The 12,590-nt window shown below is 37.2% G+C and overlaps 1 protein-coding gene across 1 annotated transcript in view; it reads left to right on the top strand.

The window, feature by feature from the left end:
• The window catches only part of LOC128864588 (insulin-like growth factor-binding protein complex acid labile subunit), a 72,463-nt gene that overhangs the window by 37,835 nt on the left and 22,038 nt on the right, over nucleotides 1-12,590 (top strand). The window contains exons 8-11 of the mRNA XM_054104340.1: nucleotides 3,661-3,816; nucleotides 7,370-7,516; nucleotides 7,888-8,050; nucleotides 9,041-9,172. Of these exons, the coding sequence (XP_053960315.1) occupies nucleotides 3,661-3,816; nucleotides 7,370-7,516; nucleotides 7,888-8,050; nucleotides 9,041-9,172 (598 nt within the window). The remainder of the gene's footprint in view (nucleotides 1-3,660; nucleotides 3,817-7,369; nucleotides 7,517-7,887; nucleotides 8,051-9,040; nucleotides 9,173-12,590) is intronic.

Genomic DNA, 12,590 nt, shown 5'->3' with positions numbered 1-12,590 from the left:
TGTTTGGAATCTTCTGTCTGCTATGTCTTTTTTTTTTTTTTGATAGTAGTGTCACGTATCCTTTAAACCAACACTTAAAAAAACAAAAAACGTGGTTTTTCCCTTCTTGGATTTAACAAATTCAAGAAATATCCTAAAATCGGTATGAAGATCGGCTTTGAAACACTAAGATAATGCCCAAAAGATGCCGAGATTAGATCATTCTTAACGAGTTAATCAGAGTTAATTTCAAATTCACCACTTTTTAATTGCATTTCTTATTCGCCATATACGGCGCTTTCTGAATTTGCTTGCTTTTGTGTTGCTGCCAAACGGCAAAAACCGACGACGACGACGACGTCGACAAGCAGCGAGCGAGTTCGAGTGCAAAGTAACAGTAGTGCGTGCCGCTAAATTTTCATTATCTTTTAAAAGGCTAACTTATAACCGAATTTAACATTTTTGTAAAATAATACAGGAAATTTAATAAAAATATTTATATAAATTTATATGTGTTTTTGTGGACAATACGTAGTGCTCCAGTTGAAAGAGCTGTCTGTTAGGCGCCGTGGAGAAGCGAACAATTAGTGATCGGACATCTTGTTATATTGCCCGGCCTTCCCTCTTGACAGTATTACGATATACCTATGTTACCGTATTTAAATTTAATGGAGTAATTAATAAGCGTGTTCGTAGCGACTTGGGTGAAATGAATTAAAAGATGAAGGATTGTTGGAACATTTTTATATAAGTGTATGTCACGAGGCATATAATATATTTGCGGCCACGGTAGTCTAGGGTCCTTATACTTTTCCGAATTTACCTACTTTCCCTGTTTCTAAAACAAAAAAAAAAAAGATCTCATTCCTGAACCCTCAAAACTTTTTTTTCCATCTTTACTCCTGCACAATAGTCAGCGTATTAGTTGTATTGTGGCTGCTAAAACAAGAAAAGAAAACAAAAAAAAAACACAGAGTTACACATTGCATCAGTGGCGCCAGCAAGAGGAAGCGGTCAACCGCGGTAATAGCGCAGATACACTAAATTTAGCGAAGTCTGTACGATCCTTCTGCCAGGAAAATGTTAAACACAGATGGCGCTCAAAGCAGTAAGAAGGCGTTGTTCCTAAGCAACGACTTGTGGGCATTTCCACTCCTTAGGACTGGTAGCGACAGGCTAATCACCTATCCTGTCAGAAAGCAAAATAGATTTACGAAACCAACGCACGAGTGCTCCCGAGAGGAGTGAACAAGGGGAAAAAATATATATAAATATATATATCACAAGAGTAGGTCTCACCGACGCATATAGATAGTTATATAGAGAGATGGATAGAGCCAAGAATCTGCGACTCAGTCCTGAACATCGACTTGCATCGGCTTTAACAGTGTGATACAAATTTTGCTCAAAGACCTCGCGTTATTCACAATAAAGTCTAATTTATTCAGCTATTCAAAGGGCTATCCGCTTCGTTATTGCGTCTATCGTTATCTTTTAGGCCGTAGAATAACTCGAATTGGGCAACAACTTTGTTCGAAATATATACATACATAGTTTGGTGACGCAGCGTATTTTCATCTCAACATATTTTCATTTTTTAGCAAACAAAACTACTACATCTGGATATCGAAGAAGCCAATGCATTGTCAGAGAATGACATTTTGGTGCCGATTTTGCAGGGATTAACTCTGAAGGGTCCAGAAGCTCGGAAGCTTTTTACATTTATTTCACGCCAGATCCGAGAAATTTTTTGGACAAAGCTCTCTTGTTCTCTCTCTACTGTTTACTACAGATTTTTAAATCGACAATCAACAATTCTCGGGAGGTTGAATTAGTTTTAAAGGTTTTTTTCGAAGATTTGGGGCTTTATTGTGAAAAAAACGGTACAAAATATTTTATTCGAAGTATTGGCCATCGCTAGCTACAACTTTCGCCCATCTTTTGGGCAATTTCCGGATGCCGTTTCTCCAAAATTCTGGCCGCTGCTTGGCTATCCATGACTCAACCCAAATTTTGGTAGCCTCGTACGAGGAGAACCACTGGTCCGCCAAATCGAGACTCATATGCCGGAACAAATGATAATCGGAGGGAGCTATGTCTAGACTATACGGCGGGTGGGGTAACACTTCCTAGCCAAGCGTTCCAAGGTATTTTTTGACAGGTTGAGCAACATGCGGCCGAGCGTTGTCATGTTGCAAAATAACCTTGTCGTGCCTTTTTACCGTTTCCGGCCGTTTTTCTTTCAATGCCCGGTTTAAACGCATCAATTGCAGTCGGTAACGATCCCCCGTGATTGTTTCGCCCGGTTGGAGCAGCTCAAAATATACGACGCCGACCTGATCCCACCAAATGCAGAGCATGATTTTCTTGCCGTGAATATTCTGCTTGGCCGTCGACGTTGATGCGTGGCCGGGCAAACCCCATGATTTTTTGCGTTTTATATTAGGTTATCGTAGTGGATCCATTTTTCGTCGCCAGTCACCACCCAATGCAAAAAACCCTTCCGATTTTGTCGCTCGATCAGCAATTCGCACGTAAAAAATCGCCGTTCGACGTCGCGCAGCTTCAACTCGTACGGGACCCAATGTCCTTGCTTTTGGATCATTCCCATCGCTTTTAGACGCTTGCAATGATTCAGCAAGCTCTTCTTGGGTTTGGCACGAGTCCTCGTTTACCAATTCCCCCAATTCCACGTCCTCGAACTTTTTGGGCTGGCCAAGACGCTCCTTGTCTTCGGTGTGAAAATCACCACTTTTGAATCGTCGAAACCAGTACTCACATGTTGAAATCGACGGAGTATAGTCTGGGTAGGCCTCCTGCAGCAATTCACGGGCTTGGGCTGTATTTTTTTTCAAATTGAAGCAGAAAAGCAAAGCTTCCCGCAAATTGCGTTTCGACGGCACGAAAGTTGACATACTCGGAGCACGAAAACACTTCGTTGTTTATACTTCAGCGAAATGACAGATACTGATAAACAAAGCCTAGGGATGAGGCTTTGTCATGAATATATATTCAGTATTGCCAACGCGGAAAAGTGATAAATAGCGCCATCTGTGTGTCACCTTTAAAACTAATTCAACCTCCCAATAGTAAATATGTAAATGAATAATAAAAGTGATAAAAAAATGATTTTTACGTGGGCTTGGATCCTGTAAGTAAAACTATTATGCCGCAGTAGTTCACCCACCCTGCTTTGAATCGAAAGTTTGCCAAAATTGTTATGCATTTCATAATTTTTCTTGCATGTGTGAGAGTGAGATTGTGTGAAAACTTTAAACATTGCAAAGTTGCCCCTCAAATAAGCACACACTAGTGAAAGCGTGCGCTAGAAAGTAAAATTTACATTGTGATCTTCACCGAATTTTTAGCTTTTTTTTATCACTCCATTCCAATCCATTAGTATTATCTTTCGGATATAAAAGTTAAATTAATTGTTTCAAACAATCTTAAACTATTAAATATGTTTTCAAGAGCACACACACAGCACTTTTCGCCAACACATAAACGCAGTTACTATGTGTGGACAATTTTAGTATCAATAAAAAGTTTTCGAACAATAAAAACTGGCAATAAAGTGACACATCCTTCCTTCTCAACTACTCAAATTTAATTTTGAAAATGTTTATTACCGAAATGTACACATTGATGTGCTCTATACTTGTTGTTGTCTACCATTTACAGGTCATACCACAGCTGACACATCTCTCCGTGGCCGATATGGGAGTACTACCGATGGGTTTGCTAGTGCCGTTCAAGCAGCTGCGCTATCTCAACATATCCGGCAATCATTTGGACAATATGTCGCTGCAAGTAATCGATCCGTGTCGAGAGTTAGAGGTGAGTGGAAGAAAAGAGGCGAAAGAGAGCACAACCAAATACATACAGAGAATAAAATGAGTTGAAACTGAAGTTTCTGCTCCGATGGCTGGTTAAACGTAGAAGCGCCTAACCCAAAACAGAATTGAATGTGCGATAGTGGGAACGTTAGTTTTAACGTACGCCTGTTATGTCTTTGTATGTGTGTATGTTTCGCATGTATGTTAGAGCACTGACAACTACAATGTCAAAATGTTAGACAACGATAAAACTAAAACCAAATTTGTATGTGGCATTCAAGCGGGCAAACCCAAAATGTTAGCATTTAAAATGAATGGACGCCAAACAGGGAAAAAGAGCAGCAACTAAACACTAAAATAACCTAAACTGAAGTATTTTTCGGCAAAAAGTGAAAAAGTCGTTGTCGTTACCCAAAAACAAGCAGGCAAACAGACCAGCAACTAAACACTAAAATAACCTAAACTGAAGTATTTTTCGGCAAAAAGTGAAAAAGTCGTCAACAATCGTCTGCTACAAATTGCTCTGGCCATACACGACTAACGAATCACCGATTCTACAGTCCAACACTATGAGCAGAAAGGATTTATTGCATGCATGCAATAGCAACAACAAGTATAGCGAAATATAAAAATAATTGGAAAGGACATGCAACATGTCACTTCCCCCCCGCCCAAAAATGGCTGGCGTGCAACATATCAGTACATGCATATAAACTAAATGCAAACATTGTTGTGATATATTTCAATTAGACGTTTATATGTATGTGTATATCGCTCATTTGCGACAAGAGTGTCATAACTCAGAAATAAAATTTTGTTTGGATAATCATGCAGATTTGACTAGCAGTACTAGTTCCAACAATAGGAAGGTAACCATATGCGACAGAAGCGCACGATTGCCTAACTCGTCTATTTTACTCTAGCGAGTGATGAATAAATAAAGCATAAATAAACATACGTTGCCAGCACAAGAAAGGATATGCCATAAATTACATTTATTTCGAAGCACCAAATCAGTATCAGTAAAAGCGCTTTCGTATTGGGAGACTTTTGTTGCTTCAACTTTGCGAGTTCTCTTTTTGGTGCTGCCCTTCGTTCACACCCGGCTTGCAACTGTTTAGTTTTTGTATCCAGCCAACGACAGCATTGAGAAGAACGTAAACACAAGGCGCGTAGATCGAGCATGAGCAACTCGGTGGCTCTTTCTTTCCTCGTCTCTCTCTTTTCCGCAAGTTACGACTTTAATCAACAGAAGTTGTTCTCTATGAACGCGGTCCAACGAAAATTGTCTAATATCAGAGGAATTACTAAGTTTTACCAGTCGTATGAGGTAAAGTTTTATACTCGCTAGTGTCGGATCTACCTCTATAACTTTATTGCTTTTACAAGAGGAGTGGTGAATCGGAGATTCCAATTTAAGTATTGTACTTATCTGATAAATTTCTATACAGATGGTTCCAAGCTAGACGATAAGGTTGGCTAATGGAGTATTTTCGAAGGAATTAGAACTGGAACTATCCGTTCGACTACCAGACTACTGCAGCGTCTATCAGGCATATAAAGAGGTGGCTACATTTTTAAATACGCATGGCGTCACAAAAACTACTATAAAAATATTCTCGGATAGCCAGGTGGTAATTAAATCAATGAGTGAGGCTATACTAAAATCGAAAGTTGCACAGGAATCTCGGGCAGCCCTTAATGATATTAGCGTCGTATTCAAGGTCAGCCTTATTTAGGCTCCGGAGCACCGAGATAAAGAGGGACTCTGTAAAACCGATGGCCCAGCCAGGAAAGGTACTGTTCAGTGATAAAAGTACCAATAGATTACCTATGGCCACGGGCAAATTAATAAGTAAAAGCAACATTACCCAAGAGGTCAATAGGTTATGGAGAGATCAAGATACATGCGTAACAGCTAGGCTACTATGGCCGCAAATAAACAAGAAAAAGACAAATGAACTGCCTAGCCTTTAAAGAGAGGATATCTCGAAGGTCGTGCCTTGTGTCATCGGTCCTTGACCATTTGGCAGTCATTCCGTGGAACTAGTAGTTTTCTCCCATAAATATTGTAGAAGTTGTAGAGGTGAGGAAGAGGAAGCAACAGCTCAGCACTTCTTTTACAATTGTCCAGCCTTAACTAAAACCAGAACAGGTTGTCTAGGTAAACACTTTTTCAATTCTCTTACTGAATGGTCTGGCATGGGGATTAGACCAATTCTGCGCGTCACAAAAGTTACAAAATGGTTTGATGGAAATAAATAAACAAGGTTCCCGTGTCGCACAGTGATATCACAACGGACCTGTATAATCTAAGTGAGTTGGTCGTACGGACCGACTACCCCCATAACCTAACCTAACCTACAAGCATAAATACCAACACTATGCGTTATGAAAATCATTAAAATGGAGTTAAATTACATATTTCTACCTTTTTAATGAAGGCGTTTTGGCAAAACTTTATTTTGTTAGCTTTTTCGTTCACCGAGTATTAACGGTCAGTCGGTCTTACACTTCCCATGTTTGAACAACGTTGAAAGAAACTTGGGAAGTCGGGAATGATCGATGTTATGTAGAAGCAGTTAAAGCTCTTAAGGTGAATATGGTCCGAGCCAGTTGTGAAATAAAACCCGAAACTGTCAATGTGGTATTTGATAATTTTGTTAGAAGGAACAGAAAAAAGGCATTGCATGAACGAAAAAAATGTGTAAATTTCGATTTGGAGAAGTTTTGTTGCAATCGCCGAATTTTCAGAACTAATTCCAGAACAAAACATTTTTAAATATGTAGGTCAATATTATCAGTAACTTTTGCTCCCGGAAATGTTTTTATTATAATCCCAAGATTTCGCAGAGATTTGCCCAGAAATTACTTTATAATAGAAGCATACTAATTTTGCGATCACTGGTAAATTCCGATTTCGGGATGTTTCTATTGAATTACCGATCTTTCGCGATTCATCTCAGAATAGATATTTTTGGAATAATTATGCCAATAGTAGCGGTAATTGTTTATTTCATTTGAGTACTTTTTTTTATGAACACATGGTTCGTCTTCCAGTAAAAACTTGCGAATAAAAAATGTCGAGCATTCGTTACATGGAGAAAATGCGCGAACCCGCTAGCGCAAAAAAAACAAAAATTTTTAATCAGTACAATTTTTCAGCCAGTTGAAACTTGCTATGTATTATAATAAAATCCAATGAGCTATAAATTTCATACTTGACATTTTTCCAAAAATTTTGTTTTTGAAGAAATTTTGTTGAACATTTTTTTTAAGCGAGAATTTATATGGTTTGGGCATAGACATCAACTATATTTTCATACAAAAAAAAATCATTACATTTAAATAAGATCAAAATGAATTGTTAAAACTAGTCAGTAAGTCCCTGTGATATAGTTCTTTGACGCAGAGTATATTTTCTAATACTGACAATCGAAAAATACAAACTATCATACTAATACGTACTTATTTGTTTTCTTTTTTTACCTTCATTTTATATTACCTTTCTTATAAAATAATTTCTTTTTTCTCATTTCATATGCGCCTACAAGTTTTTGGACATATCGCGCAACCAACTGTACGGCATCAACGAGGACACAGTGGGGCGAATTCAACGCATTCGCAATGTTCGACTGGACAACAATCCGCTGATATGCGATGAATGCCATATGGGAAAATTAATAAATGTCGTGCAGCATGTGAGTATAGGAGCGAGCACTTCGATAATCAAAAATAGAAAAAAAAACACTAAATGCAGCATAAGCTGCTATTGTTGCCACCAAACACTTTTCGTTGCATTGCTTGTGCTGGTGGTAGTTATTTGCATTTTTATTGTTTTCATAAAATGTGCGCGCAATTTCTGCTACATTTGCATGCAAATAATTACAAATGAAAAAGCAAGCGGAGAACTAGAAGAAAGTGAAGAAATATTTGTTTTGCAGTTGATTGCTATCGCAACTCTTTGTTATTTCCTCTTTTGGCTTTCAATATTACACACATTTTTTTGTCCCAGTTGCATTTTTGCACTTGCATTTATTTTTTATTCCACGTTTTTGCTCTATCCCCACAGCTTCAATGGAAATGGGAAACATATCCAATTTGCTTTTTGCCCAAACCTTTGCGTGGCTCCGAAATAACAGATTTGGATGTGTCGAAGTTGCATGACTGCCTCGACTATATAACTGATGAGGAGCAGAATGCAGCGAGCACTTCGCACAATTTTCTTGAGCGTGGTAAGTAAATAATTGAAAATTTTAGGACAGATGTCTTTACTTTTGTATTGATTTAGAGGAAGTTCTATCGCAATAGGGTAGTTCATATCAGTTATTGAATTAGGGTTAAAATTGTGATAAAAATAATCTGAAGAAATAAATAGAGAAACAATGATGATATTATTTTAATGAAATTGCGGCCGAAGCGATTTGGTTTGGTCGTTGTTTTTGGCTTGTGGCCGGGCGGACCAAACGATCGTTTACGCTTGGGATTACAGAAATACACCCATTTTTCATCACCCGTAACGATTCGATGCAAAAAAGACTTCCTTTTGAACCGGGAGAGCAGCATTTCGAGAGCGGCAAGTCCGCAAATCAGCATTTCACGATGTCGTAACATAAACGTAACAAACAATGAACTGAATATTGTTGACAGTAGACAGACGAAAAAACAAGACATTTGGGAAGGCTTAAAGATTCTCCTAACGACATTTAGGGCTAATAGCTCATTTCAGAGGTATATACCTGATAGCTATAAAACTGCGTTAGGGAAATATTTTCTAAAAATTTTGCTTAAATAGTTTGAAGTTTCGTTGAGAATTCAAGGATTTTTTTTTAATTTCCACAAAATTTAGAATTGGATTTATAGTGTTTTTGTAGTAGAATGAACTACATTTTTTTAAAAAGTTATTCAAATTAAATAAGAAATAAATTGCTTATCAAAACTTGTCATAATTACCTGCACTATATTCATGAAATTCAAGAATGCAGTTATGCAGTAAATTAAATGTTTTAAAATAAAAAAGAACAAAATAAAAAAGTCTGCAGTATTTGTCTCAAGCGCAAACGAACAGCTCCTCCAAGCTGAAAATTGAATTTTTCCACAAGTTATTCGCTCTCCTCGCATTGAAACTTCATATAGATTTTTTTACGATTCCTTACACACTACGACAATAACTTTCGCTCCCATCATTTGCTTATGCTTTTATCTTTCACTTTTTTCACTTGCAGGTGGCCTTAATACGCTCGCCATACTGGGTGGCATTATATTGGTTTTAATTGTTGTCATTATACTGGCCATGGCTGTTTGCTTTTCCAAGCGACGTGCACGTTACTATACACGTGAGGATAGACTGAATGGAGGTAAGTGACAAGCAACAGTAAAATCTCATTCGCTCATCCCGCCTTATTTAAGTAAATTCGTTGTAATTAAAATGGTTAGCAGTTAACTCACTTAGAGAGTCGTGAAATGTGTAAAAAGTGGAGCTGAAACATACGGAATATTGTATTGACCAAATGTAAGCAGTGAGCATTCCGAGCGTACACCACCAAACCACAGATTTTATTTATCTTCTCCTCCTTATATGTACTAAAATTTTATACATGATGCTCCTAAGTAGCACTTTGGTGGTAAAGGAGGAAAAAAAGAAGCAGGAAAATGATATTTGGGTTTTTCTGTTTTTTTTTTTCATAAAGCATGCCTCAATTTAAGGTAAAGCATAAGGGGGCGTCCATAAATTACGTGAGGTGTTTTTTTCAATTTTCTGAAACTCCCTCCCCCCCTGGTGAGATGTCGTAAGATTTTATTCAACCCCCTCCCCCATCCCCCAATCTCACGTGAGATTTTTCAAAATGTGGGTTTCTTATGTAAACGCGTTGGATCGTTATTGTAAAAAGAAAAAAAAGTTGCTTCGTGCTTTTATTTACGACTAGTTAAGACTAGTAATCAATATTGCTGAGAGTTATAAGTGTAATAAAAATTTAACAATAGAAGACTTAAATCGTAACTACTGCGATTAAAAAAAGAATATCTACTCTAATTTAGTCCATGGAGAATCATGCGCGGTTTCAAGAGAGACTATTGGGACCAACATGTCCATATGATTTTCAGTAAAATCATGTCCTCCTTCAACTTCGTTCTAATCTAGCCACTCTAAGCCGTTGAGGCTTGCGCACAGTAACTCACTAGCTCGTCTTGTGACAATCCGTGAGGGTCGCACTTTGCGGAACATACGCGCTTGCTTAGCTGGTGCAATGTGAGCTGCTCGCCTGTGCTCTGCAGCTCTTGTGATAGATGCGAAGTAAATACCGCATTTACTGCAGCATATTTTCTCTAAATCATCACGTATACTTGGGCAATAGAGATCAATAGGCGTGCTGATGAAGGCATTCAGCGGTTCAATCGGTACGCGTATTAGAAATGGAGCAAATGATTTTCCGTCATGTTCTTTAAAGTCCGGAATTGTCAAACGTCAAACTGAGTGATAGGGCGTTCGGCACATAGTGGCGCGAAAACAACCGACGGGCTACACTGTACCGCAAATTCAGATTAAATTGAGCTATTTGGTATAAAACAAATATGGTGGTTTGACAGTAGTAATGTACATATAACGTCGAAGTATGAATGAAATTATTTTCTTTTGAACGAATTAGTGATTGATCTTAATCATACTACGATTACGCTTGAGATTAAATCTTAAGCATGTACAATTTTTTTGTTTCAATCAGAAAAAAATTGCGTGATATTTGCCGAGACCCCCCCTCTCTCCAACGTAAGATTAGAAGAGATTTGACTCGACCACCCCCTTAAACATCTCAAGTAATTTATGGACGCCCCCTAAGTGTTTAGCGGGAATAATTCGCTGCTCAAAAGATTTGTAAACAAATAACTTGACTATTCTCCATAGTGACGTCTTCAATATGCGCAACATGGTGGTGGGCTCATGAGGGGAGATGATGGTGGGCAAGAGAGTTTTTGTGTCTTTTCACGATTGTAAAAAAATAAAATTTTAAATAAAATAATAAAATACTTGTGAACTAAACAGCTGCAGTAAACAAACAGGCAAACAATGGAGCGCGCAAAGAAAGGTCAAAATAAAAATCTCCAGCAGTCAAAAACATTTTTTTATTTAGTAAAAAAGTTATTCGAAAACTAAAATGGATGATTAATTTTGCGCCACCTTCTAAAGAATGTCAAAAAATTACTGGTTATTGGCTAATTTTTTTCTTTATTATTTTTTTTTTTTTTTTTTTGTTATTCCTACATTAATCATACATCTGTCATACTGACATTTAGTACATTTTTTAACAATTAGTTAGGAAAATTATTAAATATATTTCATCATGGCCAGTGCCAAGACGAACAGAGCGATTACATTTTAGGAAAACAATTACATTTTATATACAACAGTTATTTTAGCATACGAGAATTAATATTTAATTTAATAGGTCAATTGGTCGGTTTCTCTTCAGACGTCGTAAAGTTCTTCTTTCAAGTTGTGAGAGTGTATTGACCTCTCTATTTTTGTGCTGGTTTATTTCGTTAAAATACCTTGTTGATATCGCTTTTATTTCTTCGTCGATTAATGGTATATTGAATGTAGTATGGATGTCATCATTTTTTGTGTACCTGTCGGACATTGTTATTATACGTAAGATTTTTGATTGTTGTCGCTGTACTTTGTTTATGTGAGTTCTTTTTGCAGTTCCCCACACTTGAAGTCCGTAGGTCCAGATTGGTTTAATGACCGCCTTGTACTATATTAAAAGTTTATTGGAAATATTGAGCTTAGAATTTCTGCCTATTAGCCAATGCAATTGTCAAATTTTTTCTTGATTTGTTTTATTTTCTTTCTGATATGATCTTTCCAAGTTAATTTTGAGTCCAGATGGATTCCAAGATATTTTACAGATGTTTCAATTCGTATATTTTTATTGTTGAGCTTAATCGGCATAGCAGCAATCTCTGTTCTTGTCGTAAATATTACTTGTACAGATTTCTCCTCGTTTACTTTTAAACTCCATTTGTCAAACCACTTCTTTACATTGTTGGTGTACATCTGTAATTTTGTTGTTGCGGTTGAGAGGTTTTTGTCAGATGACAATAAAGTTGTATCGTCTGCGAATGTTGCTATAGTAGAATTAGTTTCGTCTGATAGTGGTATGTCAGAGGTAAATAAGACATACAGCAGTGGTCCTAGAACGCTGCCTTGAGGAACTCCTGCTGTTATTGGATGTATATGTGAGTATTTGTCATTGTATTTAATGTAGAAGCATCGGTCAGTAAGGTAGCTCTTGATAATTAAATAATAGTCCAGTGGTAATATTGTCCTAGTTTTATGCAAGAGGCCTCTGTGGCAAACTTTGTCAAAAGCTTTTGCGACGTCCAAAAATACAGCAACGCAATATCGTTTATTTTCCATGCCTGAAATTATTTTTTGTGTAACTCGATGTATTTGTTGGATAGTTGAGTGTTTTTTTCGAAAACCGAATTGATGATTTGGAATGATGTTTTTCGTGTCAAGTATTGGGGTAATTCTGTCATGTAAAAGTTTTTCTGCAATTTTAGATATAGTCGGAAGTAGGCTTATAGGTCGATGTGAAGTTAAAGCTGTTGGGTTTTTACCCGGTTTTGGTAGCGCAATGATTTCTGCGACTTTCCATACTTTTGGGAAGTATTGTAATGATAAGGATAATGAAGCATGAAATATATAATATATTTATCATATTATAGCTACATATATATTTGTTGTTGATTTTGCTTTTGGCTCTCAAGTAGTAA

This window comes from Anastrepha ludens, chromosome 5 (assembly GCF_028408465.1).
Source record: "Anastrepha ludens isolate Willacy chromosome 5, idAnaLude1.1, whole genome shotgun sequence".
Taxonomy (NCBI): Eukaryota; Metazoa; Arthropoda; class Insecta; order Diptera; family Tephritidae; genus Anastrepha; species Anastrepha ludens.
The sequence above is the reverse complement of the archived record's forward strand: the minus strand, read 5'-3'. Positions and strand labels throughout refer to the sequence as shown.